The 16,593-nt window shown below is 41.5% G+C and overlaps 2 protein-coding genes across 2 annotated transcripts; one reads left to right on the plus strand and one right to left on the minus strand.

Annotated features, from left to right (window-relative positions):
* Positions 1 to 1,365: 1,365 nt before the first annotated feature.
* Positions 1,366 to 9,484, plus strand: LOC139340996 (max-interacting protein 1-like). The gene is made up of 6 exons (XM_070977184.1): positions 1,366 to 1,723; positions 2,820 to 2,922; positions 3,175 to 3,204; positions 4,503 to 4,617; positions 7,187 to 7,358; positions 7,487 to 9,484. The coding sequence occupies exons 1-6, from the start codon at positions 1,495 to 1,497 to the stop codon at positions 7,648 to 7,650; spliced, it is 813 nt and encodes a 270-aa protein (XP_070833285.1). The 5' UTR covers positions 1,366 to 1,494; the 3' UTR covers positions 7,651 to 9,484.
* Positions 9,485 to 9,813: 329 nt separating this feature from the next.
* Positions 9,814 to 14,879, minus strand: smndc1 (survival motor neuron domain containing 1). Its single transcript, XM_070977185.1, has 6 exons — positions 14,735 to 14,879; positions 14,255 to 14,374; positions 13,721 to 13,863; positions 12,496 to 12,657; positions 11,315 to 11,468; positions 9,814 to 10,411 (listed from the first exon to the last, which is right to left on the minus strand). The coding sequence occupies exons 2-6, from the start codon at positions 14,372 to 14,374 to the stop codon at positions 10,274 to 10,276; spliced, it is 717 nt and encodes a 238-aa protein (XP_070833286.1). The 5' UTR covers positions 14,735 to 14,879; the 3' UTR covers positions 9,814 to 10,273.
* Positions 14,880 to 16,593: the final 1,714 nt, after the last annotated feature.

Genomic DNA, 16,593 nt, shown 5'->3' on the forward strand with positions numbered 1-16,593 from the left:
AGTCAGTCAGTCAGTCAGTCAGTCAGTGTGCACACGAGCCTCACAGCACAGATGAGCCTTTTCCTGGTGAAATGCTGTCAGCTTCCATCCCCCCACTGAATTCTGTCCACGTCTGACTCGATCTGTCCCTTTGAGCACATGGTTAGCAGTAGACGGTGTCTGAGTTTTTGCATTGGCGCTGCGGTTATGTGGGAGATGCTCCAGTAACAAGAGCCTTAATCAGATGGAAAAAATGCACGCTAGCAGAAAAACACCCCTATTCCACAAACAGACCTGTGTTTGTCAGGATTTCATAAGGCACCTTTGCATCGTCCCACACATGAAGCCTGTTTTTGCCACTAAAGTGTGCGCCTCTGTTCCAGTGTCCAGACCTGCGCCGTCTGTGTGTCAGGCCTTGCCAGGCAGCTGAAATAGACTCCATGGGAGGGTGTCCTCTCTCACAGGCGTCCGTTACAGGCCTGGCCACATCTGCAGCGGGCCAGCCATCTGCACCCATTGTCTCGGAGGCACAACACAGCCCTGCACGCATGGCTGGCCTCGTAAAGGCAGGCCCTTTCCCCTCTGTCCTCCACCATCCCTCACAGCGTGGGGGGAAAATGACTTCTTAATCAGTCAGAAAGGGACATCAGAGGTGCACCATCGAGCTAGAAGTAAACCCAATTTCAAGGTTAGTTTTTCCAAAGGATGGGAAACTTGAAAGGTTACAAAAGTATTTCACTGTTGTCCACCAAAGTGAAGCAGCCCCAGAAGATCTGTGCAATAACAATAATGTCACTGCTTTCTTGTTATCTCCAGATGAGTTTATACTGCTCCCAAACAGAGGAACTACAGTATTTGACACACCCAGGGGAGCTGAGGTAAAAACAGACAAGACAAATCTAGGGGAAAACAAAAGGATCATTAAAGGAAAACAATCCCAAACTGCCTCTGAAATAATATGAATGTACTGTATTCACAACTGGGGAAAATCACCTTGAAGTGCCACATCAGAAACCTGAATGCAGACACCATTCCTGCCCCCATGTCCCTCATATCCAGGTTGCACGATTTATTAAACCTAATACTGTCTACTGCCATGTGGCCTTCATGCTTTTCACTTTTAAGAGTCTGTTCCCATGCAGACACAACTGTGTGCACATGAAAGGCAGCTCTTATTTGTTATATTTATTCAGTTTATGCCCACTGAAATAAAGCAGTATTGTTACAAGTGAAAGCAGGCGTCATGTGTGTTATTTGTTGCCCTCCTGCAGTATTGATAATGAGGATTTATTATGGCACAGTTGACAATGAATGCAATGTGCATGCGTTAGTGGGAGGGATTATCCACCAAGTAGGGCAAGTGGCTGAGGCTAAGGACTGCAATTCCATCGAGCCCAGTTCATTTCAGTCATCCGCTCAGTGCACTGACGGGACCAGGAGAACAAATTCAGCGCTGCTTATTTGTCAAAGCCCCCCACAAAAAAGGCAAACAGGGGAAAAAAGCCTCAAGTGAACATGGTAAAGTACATGCGACAGCACAGCGAGCTGAAACCCGAAGAGGTCCTGTCGGAGTCTGATGCGTCCATGGACCAGCAGGATTTCGGAGAGATGTCCGACTATTCTTTCAGCGACGTTTTATACTCCAAATGTTCCGCAATGGACCAAATCGGCACTTTTATGAAGAACGTGCAAGTGCTGCTCGATGCAGCACATTACATAGAAAATATCGAGAAGAGCAGCGGAAGTAAGTAAACACGGGCTGCAGGGGATATTAACACGTAATGCGCCGAGCAGACAACAATAGAGGCGAAGGCGACAAAAGACGCGCAGCGGACAGAGGAACAGGCTGGATGAGAATCCGCCTGCTGCTGCTGCTGCTGCTGCTGCTGCTGCTGGAAAAACTGGCGTCTCGTCGAGACGATACTTGCAAAAAACACGAGCAGTTGAGAAGAAGTCGGGAAATCGCCTACATTTTGCATTCAGGAAGCAAACGCATCGCCGGGGACAGACAATAGCCTGCAGCTAAATGATCCGCTCCCGTTGAAGTCTTTTGCAGGCCACGGGAAACTGAGCGAGCACCGTTCAGTGTCATTACTCAGATTATTTTAAATAGGCTCGCATATGTGCACACTTCGGTTAATACATGTAGACATTTTGAGTGTTTGGGAGTCCTAATTTTTCGATCTAATCGTTCATCTCTGTTCATCGCAGCTTCCTCCGTTAAAATTTCGCATCCGCTCCAAATATATCGCGTTCACGGAGCCTGTTGAACATGCTGACTGCGATTTAGGGTTTATTTCCCCTGAAAGTGTCCGATTCTGAGCGCACCTATCATTTTCAGAGGCAGCTGCTGCTTCCTTGTATGTGTTGTTCACATGGTTTCCACATGGAACAAATTGTGAAGTTTTCATTGGTCGGTACGCATGTTCTAGCGCGAGAGTCACTGCAGAGAGCCAATCACGCGCAGGTTCAGGTCTGACGTTGTATGTTACTGGGATGCGGGGTTCATGGGAGATGTAGGCTGTTTCTTTTAAAGCGACAGTGAGAATACTGAAGAGAAGAAGTGAGTTTTGACAAAATATACTCACTCACAAGATACAGAATTACATCCTCAATGTTAATCATAGAAAAAACCTTACAGATACTTACATTTTGCACAGAGTTTCAGTTTTTTAAGTTGAATTCAATGGATGTGTTGTCTCCTGTCATATATTTAAATGCAATTTAGAAAGCAGGGCAAATAAGGCCACATGCATCGTGCAAATCCGAGCTTTTTGCTCTTAGCAGGTTTGTAAAAACAGCACAATCTATTTAATCCTCTTGATCTTGTCCATCACCAGAATGTGAGCACGGGTACGCTTCAACATATCCAGCAGCCCAGACTGCACATCAACAGAAACAGCGTAAATTCAAGAACAGGAAACTGGACAACATTCACAATAGGTAGGTTCATGTGTTGAAATGGGTCCTCAAATGACATAAAGTAGATGTGAATGTCTGTCTTCATTTATGGACAGACATTTTAAATTCTTACTGACACACAATCATCATTTAAATCATTATTAATAATATAATTTTATTGTAATATGTGTAACTATTGGATTTGCTTTGTGCACTTTGTCGATTGTATGTGTTTTATTTTGCGCTTTAAAGGCTGATGTAACAGTTTTGTTTTTTAATTTGTAATTTCAACAGGTCAGCACACAATGAACTGGAAAAAAATAGGTGAGTTAAACACTATTGAAAAGGTCATTTTTACGTTCATGACAGAACCGAGTCAGTGCTGAAAGGCAAAGGCTTCACTGAGGAATATTAAGAGCCGTGAAGAAGGGCATTCATCTTTCTACTTCCATATTACTTCAACTTTTGCTACATATGCATAACAAGTGAAGTTCAAGATGCGGATGTGAGAAAAGAATACAGAGGAGGACGGAAGACAGAATCCACAGTATTCAAATCGCTGGAGCAAATGAGGAACACAGGCGTTTATCTCAAGAGCCAGCTGTCTCAAAATGGAGCTTCAAGCTGATAAACCAGAAGCTTTTCCCATTCTGTCATGTTTGCATATCTTGGTGCCATGCTAAATGTGTTGACCAAACCATTTCAAAACAAGATGTACTTCAGGCCTATGAGTCAGCTCATTATCATCGCAGCCCTTCAAAAAAAGGCATTTTTTAACAACAGCCAGGATATTCGCCTTTTGTGACCGACTGCAGCGTGCATTTTGCAAGGCAAATAAAAGGGAGGTGTAACACAGCCTCAGTGGTTCCTGGAGGACATGCAGACATTTCCCCAGTCAGCAAATGGGAACCGTCTGTTTCCAGACAACAGGGCTCCTTCCTGAGAGATTCTCAGCTGCAAATCTAACAGCAGCTTGCTCGCGTTGCTCCAGGACGAGGCAGCCGCTGCTCTGAGCAGGAAACAAATGTCAGGACACATTTATCCTAAAATTAAACGGCCAGCTAATCTTCAAAAGCAAACCAGGCGTGGGAGAGCCTTGGTTTGAGAGATGCACTATGTGATGAGATAGCATCTTCAGGAGGACTACTTATTTCATACCGGGCTATTTTTTTTATTAGAAAATGATAGCCAATGCAGGCAGATGACATCACATCTTGACCTACATTTTACTCTATTATTTGAAAGGGTAGTGAGCGTCCTTTGCCAGTTTCTGTACTGCTGGGTCCAGACAGATCCATATGTAATTGCAAAGGAGTCAGATGGTGTGGCTAACTTGCAAAATGGATAAACCGATAAATCAGGTGTCCAAATACCTTGACTGTTACATTGCTCATCACAGACGGATTAATGGCATCATAATAAGGATCGATCAGGGCCAATCAAATAGTTACATGCCTTGTCTATTACAGTACTAATCAAATTGGATAAGGAGGAAGTAATCTGTCTTGATCAGGGTCAGTGCAGAGGACGGGGATACGTTCGTCTTTCAGTTTTCTGTCATGTGTAATTGCTGTGTGTCTGGAAAGAGAAACGACCCCTCTCGATCGCGTCTCCTCCCTCAGACGAGCACATCTCCGCCTGTGTTTGGAGAGGTTGAAGTCCCTCATCCCTCTGGGACCAGACTGCAGCCGGCACACCACGCTGGGACTGCTCAACAAGGCCAAAGCACATATCAAGGTATGGTGGTGTGAGGCAGCCCCCGGGGTGTGGTGTCATCGTGGGATTAGGGGCTAAATTCTGTCCTCTTTTGTGACAAACATATTTGCACGTTGTTATTGTTACTGTGTATTAATGGTTGGTCATACGAGTAGATGACCATTCAGTCATCATGCTGAAATTTACAGCAGACATTTTTTGTGTCATTGCAGGAAAAGCACAGGTCTTACTAATAACATTAAAAATATCTTAGGAAGCCACAACAGTGCCACAGTGCTACCAGGACCCTCAAACCAAAGCAGCTAAATGGAACTCAGCCATTGTTAATTTCATTATTTAATCCTTTGCTTTTCCTACTGTGACGTCAAAATGGCTTCAGTGAATGAACTTTTATCTCTTCTGCCAAATGACTTAAAATAAACTGATTTACTCAGTAGAGTTTTACACTCACGAAGCAAAAGAAAATGTGCGCCTGTCACTCACAGATTCCTAGAATTAAGAGATATCTGACTGCTCCCTTGAGAATTGACAGTGAATATAGATCTGCAGTACTACAGAGGATGACTGATGTACAAGACAGGGTCTTGGTGTCCATTTGATTCCTACGTGAGACCCCAGGTGAATTAGCTGTGTAGCAAACCGTGAGCTTTACGAGTCAACAGACTCATCATGCTTTTTTTTATTTTTAGAACAAACTGTATTTTAGTCTCCGAGCTCTCGCTGTTGGCGGTCTGTGGTTTCTCGAGCTACGTTCTTTGGTGTGGTCGTTCTGCTCTTGTTTACAGATGAAAGAGTTTTGGTTGATGAAGACATAACAGCACTCCTACTTGTTTTGTAATCAAGTCTGACACCAGAAAAGAGGAAAGTCTGGATTTTCTATCTCTCTTTTTTTACTTTTCAGTTTCTTTACTCAGTTTCACGTCTGAAGTAATGATCAAGGACAGCACACATACCTTATGGCAAACAGACACAGGTTTGGTACTTAATCGCCTCAAACCAAGAGCCCCGCTTTGGTTAAATGACAGATGGACTATGCACAGCAACGAGGAAGTCAGTTGTTTTCTCAGAAGCGTTCGATGAACTGCATTGTAAGACCCTTTGGCCTCAGCATCAGGACACCGTGGTTGCTGCTTGGGTATTTCAGGTTTTCCTCCCCTTTGAACACATCTCCATTTAGCTGTTGCCAGGATCGCCCTCTGTAGGATTCTGAGCCTTGGTGAGGTTTTGTGTCTTTCACACTGCAGCTTAATGTCTTGAGAGAACCAGATCTGTCCTGATTGTTAGAACTGCCAGCCTGAATGGACCACTGAGTGTTCCTGGACTACATGAGACTGGCACAAATGATTCTGTAGCGTCAAAGCATCAAAGACTCAACGCTTAGGTCTCCCCTATGGCTACAGTCAAAGCCAGATACACTTATTTTTTGGGAAATATTGGATTTCCTTAAGCCCAGTCTGTGCAGGCTCTAGCAGTAGGAGGCAGCTGACGAATGATTGAAGGCTGCAATAAGAAAACAATCTGGGCAACAGGCTGTGGGAGTTTATCACAGTGGGGGGTAATGGATAAAGCACCTATGATGTCAGCTGTTGACTTTGGACTTGCCTGTTTGAAGTCCATTAAATGTGGCTTCTGAATGCTGCTGTGTTGTATTTTTGGAACCAGAGGCTGTGCAGGAGAGTAAAAGGGTGGTGCAGGTGCAGCCAGCATTAAGCTCACGGCAGGAAGTTTTAAAAAAAATGATTGTGCTACAGAAAAAGCATGGCTACGTGCTCCTATTGAGGCGACACTGTCCCCAAACTCCATTCAAAAAGCACTTTTCAATGTAGGAAAGCTACAAACCTCTTCAAACATGAGTCAGGACAAACAGCAGCATCATGAGAATGATTAAAATAACCACTGAAATGTTATTGATATACTGGTAGGTCACATACGGCTCCTCACATGCGCTCAAACTGCGATATTTGAAGTAATCGGTGCCTTCATTTAAATATCTCCCTTCTGGCGCAGTGATTTAGAGAAACAACTGGGCAGACATGAGGGAAGTAACCCTGCATGGCAGCTGATACAACAGCACTGCGTATGTCACTGTGAAAAACTACAATATGTGTTTCCACAAAGCTGGGAAATATGCAATATTCAAATCTAAAAAAAATCTGTCAGCCGTTTCTTCAACTTGTAATTTGTCTTTATTTCTGTGGGTAGATCCAGTTGCGCAGACACCGTAACAGTTGTGTCACAACAGCCGTAAATCTTGTTCCACAACTGGCTCACGTCCAAAATGTTCGGACTTCTCACTGTGACACTGTAGCAGCATGAATCAGGCATTTTCCTTATTCGTGGCCTGATCAGATGCAATGGTGTGAGGGGGGGGTGTCACATCTGGTGGCAACAATGACAAGTTCGCCATCCTCTCATGTATATCGTATGTCAGTCATGATGAACGTCTAGAGAGGTGCGGTCATAACAGTCTGATTTAACGCATAATAACTCATTTAAACACCAAATTTGCCAAAATTGGATCCACACGCTGATCCTCTTTAGGTTTCTGCGTGACAAGAATACAGCTAACTTCTGCATTTCCCTCTGTCAGAAACTTGAAGAGATGGACCGCAGGAGTCAGCACCAGCTGGAGACCTTAGAGCGGGAGCAGAGGCACCTGCAGAGGCAGCTCGCCCAGCTGCAGACTCATGGGGAGAGGGAGAGGGTCCGCACCGACAGCCTGGGCTCCCGCATGGACTCTGACCGCTCCGAGTCAGACAGAGGTCTGTGTCCAAATCAGGGTTGTGCTTCTAATGCTAACATGCTTTCGTAGTATCTGTCAACATACACACTCTTGCGCTGACTTGCAGGAATCTGAATTAATTTAGACTTTCCCTTTTCTTCCGAGCAGAGGAGATTGAGGTTGATGTGGAAAGCACTGAGTTCTCCCATGGAGAAATGGACAGTGTAAGCACCAGTGGTGGAAGCGACCTGGATGACCACAGCAGCCGGCAGAGCTCAGCCAGCGATGAGGGCTACTCCACTTGCAGTCTAAAACTGGCCTTCTCTGCTTGAACCACCAGCCTGTACTTTCACTTCAGCTGCAGTCTGTTCTGGCTTTCACCTTTCCGAGTACCAGCCTACAGCTCCATCCTCCCCTGCAGTTTAGGTTACCTGTCTTCAGAAGAAGAACCAGCCTCAATCTCACCTTTACCTGACAAGCGAAACTTCTCCTGCACCCCGAGAACCAGCCTTAAGTTCAACTCAGTCTAAAAGTCTAAAAGGTCTCCTTCCAAAAGCCAAGGGGCTCCTCTACATCAGTCTGAAACATTTAACACAACAGCCTCAAATTTAACTTCTCTGGCAATACACAGTTTCGTCATTTTCAAAGTTGACTTAACCAATCACCTGAATGTCCCTTAACCCATTACCAGCTTGAATCAACCACACCTGCACTCAATACTGATCCCGTAGAGGACCCATGATCGCACCAGTGTGTCCAACGCTGAGGGGGAAACTCTACCTTTAGTCAAGTTGATCCTCTGAAACCAGCAAAAACACAAGCAAACCCAATACCAGCTCGAAGCTCACCATTGGGAACGTTTGCTCCATTTGCCTTGTAACAACGTTGCCCTTTTTCTTTGGATAACGTATCCAGACGGCACTTCTTGTCAGTGTACAAGCCAGTGGCAAGGGCTACAATGTCTGCATTCCAAAATGTTTATTACACTTCTATAACCTCTGCTTTAGGACCCACAACCACCATTGACCCATGTGGCGTCCCTCCGCTTGACTGAAATACAGTCGTATCCAAACAGGTGGTGTAATCCACCCTTGTTATTCTAATTTATTTTGCATATGATTATAGTATTTATTTTTGGTATATTTAATTTTACTGTAGTTAGGTCTTGGTCATGCTTGAATGAAATTCTTTTTTTTTTAATATTTACCAAATTACTTGACAATGAAGTAATCCCCACTGAAGCATTCGCAGTGCTGCAGGTTTAATGCATTACTCAATGGTGTTTTGTTGAAAGAATGGCATCTCTTTCACACTGTGCACAAATTGTTTTTGTTTAGACAGTAATAAGCTATCCCACACTTGTCCAAGCACAAGGCTCAAGCAATAACCCGTATAGTTTCAGCACATCTTTAACGTTGGCTGCGTTTATTCTGTCCGTCCAACACCAAATTGCAGTTTGCTAGTTTTCCACTTGCTCCAGTAGTGGCATCGGTTATTAATAATCAGCAGTAAAAATGATTGTTATTGATTTAAAAGAAAATTTGGGAAAAGCTATGGTGCATGTGTTGAATGTAGCTCGTGTGATCATGTTGTAATGTGCTTTGGATTGACAAGGCTTCAAAGAATGTCTGTAGCATGAACACAAACACTACAGAATACTAATTTTGGTTTATACTTCAATGTTTAATACGGCATCTTTTTTTGTACTGTAGCAGAAAAAGTACAAGTTCAAATCCTTGACATTTGGAGACCACATTAATAATTCAATGTATATTTGACACAGACTTGCACTGCTGACCTGTTAGAATCCATGAAACCAAATAAGACATTTCAATAAGACCATTTATCTTCATTTTTCTGGTCCAAGTCCTAAGTAGATCACCACCAAATTGTGTCTTAACGTGGGTATATGACTCTTGCACAAAGTTCCTTGTTACAGGTCTTTCCCCCCCTCCAACCTGTTTGGGAAACTATATAAAATGCACTATGAAAAATACTTTTGTTAAGGAAGTACGTCAAAGCACACCCCAGAATGTTTTCTCTCGTGTTTAATCAGCCATCCAAGGTGACTTTTTTGCAAAACATGTGCTGCTGGTCCCCTGCTAATACTTTGTAACAGTTCCTGATAACTGTCCCTGGAATCTTAATAAACCTCTTCCACCCAGACATTAACCAATGTTGTCTTTTTTTTTTCTTTTTTAAATGTATTAAACCGATGGACTGTAGTTGTTGCCTAGTCTAAATTTTGTTCAAAGTATCACATATAAACCAATCAGCTGTTGTTACCTCTGTGCATCAAACATTTTGAACTAACAAAGTTGACCGTGTCCAAAAACCCCCTTCATATAACTTTAATGGGAAAACAGGCTGTATTAACACATCATGCTCATGAAATGGATTCATTAATTGTACAAATCTTTACTGCCATCTACAGGACCTGACAGAGCCACAATGAAAATATAATGTAAAAACACTCAAAATGAGATGGAAGCAAATATTTAAAAAACTGAAAACAAAACGTTTATTTGTTATATGTACAGAAATTAAAATGTAAATTCAGCCATCTCAAATCAACACCACTATTAAGGGATCAGTGTTTAGAAACCGGATTTAAATTTACACACCACATCTACAGGTGTATATTTGTCAACATCTTAACAGGTATTTGGCCTCACTGGAACCTGGGTGCAAACTCTATGGCTTTTCTACACCACTTCCTGTTCTTACATAACAGGTGACCTTAATCTAGTGCAGGGGAAATCCCCTCCATTTGGATTTTTTTGTTGTTGTACCTACATAATATATAAGAAAACTACAATATTTCAAACAATGGTGTGCAAGCAATTCCTTTCAAAGCTTTCTTTACTTGAGAAACTTAAATCATGTATAAACACAATTGAAAGCACCGATACAGCTAGTATACAGTGGATTATTATATATACACAGTATATCAGGTCATTGTGGCATTAGATGTCTGACATTGTATTTTGATGTGTCATTATACTGGGTCATAGGTTTGTCTGCGATACCACATGTTCCCACTCCCACCTTTCCATTTACGCTTTCTGGAGATGCAAATATGCTCCTCTTTACCTACAAAAAACAGTAAAGCCATAATTAATGATTGAAAATATATAACAGTGGATTATTGGGTAACTTGGGTACTACATACCACACACACGCAAGCTCGCACACACTTCCAGCAGCACGTCATGGACAGCATGTCACTAGTTTCAAGTTACCTGGCCCTTCACTAATGTACCATGATGCACTGTGCAATACCACACAGTCTGAAGGACAAGGGTGGATGAGCTCGTGGGTGAAATGAATCAAATACTGCTCTGGTGTCTGCTAAATTAAATTTAACACCATATTGTATTCAAAGAGCTCCCCACCCAAAGATTCATGCAACTCTGTGAAGTCACACTTTGACTGTTTTAACCCATGTACTCAGCTCTGATAATAAAAAGCGATCCTGCCGGAGCTTAAATCCCAGCTATACAAGCAGTGAGTACCACTGAGTCTTCCTATATCGTACAGGAAGAAATAAAACCATTGTGATCCTGTTACCATAGAGCAAAATTTCCTAATTGTGCACTCAGTGCTTCTGCAGTAGCTCTCCACACATTCCCGGCTGTGGACTGGATTCACAGCACCGCCTTGTTTTAATATACTCTTAATGTCTTAATTGTGGTAAGACGTCCAGTATAAGTGAACCTGATCTTGTGACTTAATGGACAGCATGTTTTGCCAGTTCTCTGCTTAAGATTGTCTACTATCACAGAGCCATTTCCTGGCTGATATTAACATAACCCCAATGTGAGGTTTCACTGCAGAACTGCTGTGGTGGAAAATAACATCAAAGAGGAGAGAAGACAGCTTTGGTATATAACCAGTCAGTGTGCTTGCTCTATGCACCATGGGTTTCCCAGCACTGCTCTCAAAAGGATTCAGGCCCCCAAAAGAAAGAAAAGAAGTAAAGAAAAGAAAATGTACCTGTCCTTTCTTGTTCTTTGAGTAGGCTTTGTTGTTGAACTGTTGCCACTTTGACTTTTGCTCCTCCCTCTCTTGCTCCAATTCCTTCATCCTCTGTACCTTCTTCTGGGCTTTCTTCTTCTTATACTCTCTCTGCTCTGCGATCTGCTCTTTCCTTGAGAGACAGACAAGGAACAGAAACGTTTAAACCCTGTCCACAATGTACAGATACAATCACAAACACATTACTACAAACATGAAAGAATAACATTCGCGAGTACAACATGTTTTTAATCTATGTTTTATACAGTGACCTAACTTTTTGGAATCGCGGCTGCGTTAGACATTAACTGAAGCTCTGATGCCTTCGCTGTTAAGGACATCTCTAAAATCTATGTTAACAGAGTACAGAGTCTCATTCCTTAATACGTGAATAGAAATGATGATTCTTTGAAAGGAAAGATGAGACAGGGTTGTACTTTTTAAATCAGTTAACCATTGAAACAAAAAAGACACCAGATGCACTTTCATGTTAAATGCATCCTTGGGGTTCTAGGGAGAGGATGTAATTTCCAACCCACAAGGATTAATTAAGATATATGCTGTATAGTAGGTATATATGGAATTGTGCAACTACAATGAAAAATCAAAACTCTTTCTGGTGGATACTTGACATATTCAGAATTGTACAATCATCTACTGTGCAGCCACTTTGAAATGACAGCTGAATTTGGATGAGATTCCCATGTAATTACAAGGCAAAATGAGGACGATAAAGTGGAGTTAACTGAATACTACTCTACACCCAGGTGCTTATTTCCTACAATTATAGTTTTTATAATTTAAAAAGGATCTGGTCAAAATTACATAGACCAAGCACTACACGACACAAGGAAGGTAGGGTTTGCAAAAAGGTGGCAGAGTGGAACAGAAATTAAGGAGTGCTCTGTTGGGCAAGAGTGGGATTTCAGCCACACTACCAATTATGACTCTAATAGGCAAATTATAGCTAAAGTATGCGTCTCAGTGCACTTCACAATTACTTTTCATTCACACAGTGAAAAGTAATTCCTGTGAGAACAGACTAGATTCCAGTACTTTCCCTAAAATGTTAATAAGCAGGCTTTAAGCACAGGTTTGTGTGTGTGTGTGTGTGTGTGTGTGTACATTAAGTGAGTGAGAAACAAGAGTTTTTTTCATACCTTGATTTTGGCCGTCCACTCCCATCCTCATCAGAGCGTTTCCCCTCCTCTACTGCTTTGAGGTTTTGCAGAGGAATCACTTCAGCATTCCCGTATCCGGAGAAGGTAACTGCCGCAGTGCCGTTCTCTCGGTCTATCTCCTCAATCTCAGCCTCATACACCCTGCCAAAGAATCACGTCTGTAAGCAGGTGAGTATGAGCCAAGACTCAAGCTCTACTTAATAAGCAAAGCTTAACACTAGTACATAACACTTCATGATCATAGGATCTGTGTGGCATGTGACTAAAAAATATTCTTTGAGCATTCTCTATGATTATAATTCAACTCAAGAACATAAAGTACCCACAAACTAACTTTTGTTCCCCTTATGGTCAAACAGGCATGAAACTGAAATTACAAATGCATGTCTCTACACTTGTTTTGGGCAAAGGCAGCAAGGGAACAAAGCATATTGCTTGCTAAAAGTCTTTGCCTTCTTTAAACAAACACATCACTTTCATGCATTATTCCCAAAGCATACCGCTGATGCAGTTGGATGGGTCAAATGTGGAACATTTACACCTTGGGGTTAAATTTACTCCTAGCCAAACTCTGTCAACTTTCAAATAGAAAGTCTGGGTTGTGCTCTACTTTTGACTCTCCCTCTATTGGGTTCAATTGTTCTTTATAGACTTTTCTAACAACCTCTCTAAAAAGCTGACACACAATATGGGCAGTAAATTCATATTTCAAGATAAATAAGTGTCTAACTACTGTAAAAGCTGATAAAACGAAACATACCATTGTTTTGACAAAGGTAAAACAACCATAAAAAAAACACAGTTAACAGAATGTGAAATTATGATACCTTTGTCAGAATAGCAATGCTACAGTGACATTAAGTTAAAATAGAGAAACAAAAAATTAAGACTTGCTGCGTGGGTAAGTCAAATGTTCTTGACATTGTGGAAAAGTAAGTAACAAAAACTGGCTTCATCTCAAAGCTAAAATGCATTGATCATCTTACTACATATAAATTTGGTCATTTGGCAGACACTTTTGTCCAAAGTGACATACAAATAAAGCGCAATCTTTATCTCTATTTAAGATTAACAGTTAGCATGCATGGACAGAATGTAATCCACAAAAATCATTATGCTAATTCTGATAAAGAACTCAACTGTAGTGCTACGATGTATGTGGCTGCATATAATGTTTTCATGAGAGGAAGGTGGTGATACTCACTGTGCGTCCTGACTCCACACAGCCATGCACCTGTCCCCCACTTTCCAGCTGAGTTTCTGGGGGACTGTGTCTAAGCCATTGGTTGTGGAAGCACTGTCAGTGGGCTGTGAGGTCAGGAGGTCTTTTGTCAAATCAATGACTTCCTGTGGAAGAAACACAATCAAAAGGAGGTTAGATGTTCATGGAGAGTGTAGGCCGTTTCCCCCCCCCAGAAAAAGTTTTGGGCAGCTACTAACAACTACTATGACTATCCGTTAATGTGCCTGAAGTGATGTGTTCAAATTGCAAAGAAAAGAAAAGCAGCAAATCCTTCCATGTCAGACATTGGAACCTGCAAGTGTTTGACATTAGTGCTAGAAAAATGACTGAAACGATTTATGTATTATGAAAGTAAATGACAATGATTTTTTTTTTGATCAAATAATGGGCTAATAGTTGCAGCTCTAGCTGATTTTAACAGCTGGGTGCTCACAAAAACTTATATTACGACAGCCCTTCAACACCGCGATGCGTCTTCATCACAGACACACATACCTGTAAGTCTTTCTGGAGCTTAAGGAGGTCTTCATTATCTGGGTCGGTAGATAAGGCAACTTCTACTTGCTGTAGCTGTGCTTTGTAGCTGCTTAATTGTTTCATCAAGTCGTCCGACATCTGCGTGTTGACAGAAAAGAGAACCGTTTTCTAGAAAAGCTGGCTAACTGTATTAGCACGTTCGAGGTAAACATCGTCAATTAACGAACTATCTAAAATAAGCAATTTCTTTAACACACAACATGAGCGTGTATTAGGTGCAATATGGATTAAATATGAGTTAACGCAACTCAAAATATAAAGGAACAACATAATACGGCGTTAGTACCCTATGTCTCAACATTCATGCTAGCTTAAAGCTAAAAGGGTTAGCAAGAAACCCTCGGCCCTCTTTCGTCGACGTAAATATAACGTTAACATACAACGGCTAAGAGCGGCCGAGGGACAAACACAAAACCAAAGTTTGGCGTGTAATCTTACCTCAGTATAAATGTTGTTGACAGATAAATATCGTAAGCATTCAAGTCTAAATTCGATAGTTTGTTAAATCGACTGCTTAAAAGAACAGAACGCGCTCCTTAGACCCGTATACAAATAGCTAACCGGAAGCCTGTGATAGAATCTCGCGATAACAAGGATGTACAAAATACAAAGAGGATTGGTTCGTTAGCGCCCCCAGCGGCACTGCTCACAATAGCACCATGAGGCTGTACATTTTCTTACATATAAGACGCTGCTGTATAATTACAATATCTGCGACTGCAACCATAGTATGATATCATAGTATATGACTCAAACTTGGTGTTGTGTCTAGGATCCACATAAAGTTTTTTCAAATAATACCACAGGATTTTCCAAACTGGGGGCCTGGATACCCTAAGGGTCACGGGAAGAATCTGAGGGGTCATGAGATCCTCACCATACTAAGGGACCAAAAGGATGAAAAACCTTAATTTTGCTACTTAAAATAATGTTTGTTTGTTTGTTTGTTTTAAATAATAGTTTTACACCATCAGAGCTGTGAAAAGTATTTAATTGAAACAGTCTGAGAGAGTAAAACACACTGAGCTGCTCACAAATCATATAGCTCAGATAAAAGCAGACATGGTCACATGTAGACATAGCTTTGTATTGAGTGGTTACAAACAAAAGACAAACAAGCAAAAGAACATTGGGAACCACTGCAATAGGTCACATTGCTAGACAAAGCATAACTCTCTTAAACAATAAATGTTGCAACAGAGTTGTGCTACAAGAAAACATACCAGACTTTGAACTTAAGTGTTGATGTCAGATAACCAGAGTGCAGCATAGAGATGCATCAGAGCACTAATACTCAAGTATACCATTTCTTCACCCCTTTAATGCTCCTAATGCATAAATATTATAAGTTATTATAGTGAAATAAGTGTGTTGGGTGCTGAACACTGCAGCATGAACGCAAACCTCCAGTCCACTGCGATCATATGCAGATCTGCGCAACCACCATGTCTGGATATATTTCTAGAAGAATTAGAAGGATGTGGATGTGAGTAACAGTATGATTAGCTGCATGATATGTATATCTAGGTTTCCACAGCCATACATTAGTTTGAGAAAAAAGCCTTGTCAGTTTTTAATTTGTTAGAAATTGTACCAGTTCTCCTATTAAACCACTGTCCTCGAGTACGACTGCACTCTGTGTGAAGTTTGAGTAACTAGCCTACATGTGTCGGCCAGCCCAGAGGATTACTGGTGTCCTTGGCTGTGGATTGTAATACCTCATGGTAGCTCTACATTTGGCTGTTTTGTCGCTATTTAACTTTACTAAAAACTACTGGATTTTAAGACGTTTGGCATTTATTCCACAAAAGCCAAAGCTGTATCTTTCAATTTTAACAAAAGTGTAAAGTTATGTTTGTGTATCAAATTGACAAAATGTCTCAGCGCACATGCTTCAGTTTATTCTACTTTGTTACAAGGGAAGCAAGCATTTGTCTGGTTGAGTTTTTTATTCTTGCAAATATACTGTTCTATTGCTGTTCTCCTGCACTCCTAATGACTGATTTCTTCAGTAAGGGGCTCTGATCTTCTTTATAAATTCAGATATTATTTCAAGCAATTTTTCTTTCAGGATATATCTGAACATTTTGTTCATGAACTGCAAACTGTATGGAGTGTACTCTTAATCCATTGTAATTTAATAGACTGGATGTATTACTTCTATAAATCAAAAATATTGTTAATGTCATAATCAATTGTTTCGGGGTCTGGGAGCATCACCAAATTGCTTATAAATCTCCAGCTGCAGATGAACTCCGCCCATTCCCGTCCTCACTGAAGTGGAGCCAGCAGCACAG

This window comes from Chaetodon trifascialis, chromosome 13, assembly GCF_039877785.1.
Source record: "Chaetodon trifascialis isolate fChaTrf1 chromosome 13, fChaTrf1.hap1, whole genome shotgun sequence".
In the NCBI taxonomy this organism is placed as follows: domain Eukaryota; kingdom Metazoa; phylum Chordata; class Actinopteri; order Chaetodontiformes; family Chaetodontidae; genus Chaetodon; species Chaetodon trifascialis.

Coding starts and splice junctions, on each gene's coding strand:
- LOC139340996 (XM_070977184.1), top strand. CDS start 1,495: ATGGTAAAGTACATGCGACAGCACAGCGAGCTGAAACCCGAAGAGGTC. Junction 2,923..3,174: donor CTGGACAACATTCACAATAG/GTAGGTTCATGT, acceptor TAATTTCAACAG/GTCAGCACACAATGAACTGG. Junction 4,618..7,186: donor AGGCCAAAGCACATATCAAG/GTATGGTGGTGT, acceptor TCCCTCTGTCAG/AAACTTGAAGAGATGGACCG.
- smndc1 (XM_070977185.1), bottom strand. CDS start 14,374: ATGTCGGACGACTTGATGAAACAATTAAGCAGCTACAAAGCACAGCTA. Junction 12,658..13,720: donor GTGTGGAGTCAGGACGCACA/GTGAGTATCACC, acceptor ATTCTTTGGCAG/GGTGTATGAGGCTGAGATTG. Junction 11,469..12,495: donor AGTGGACGGCCAAAATCAAG/GTATGAAAAAAA, acceptor CTGTCTCTCAAG/GAAAGAGCAGATCGCAGAGC.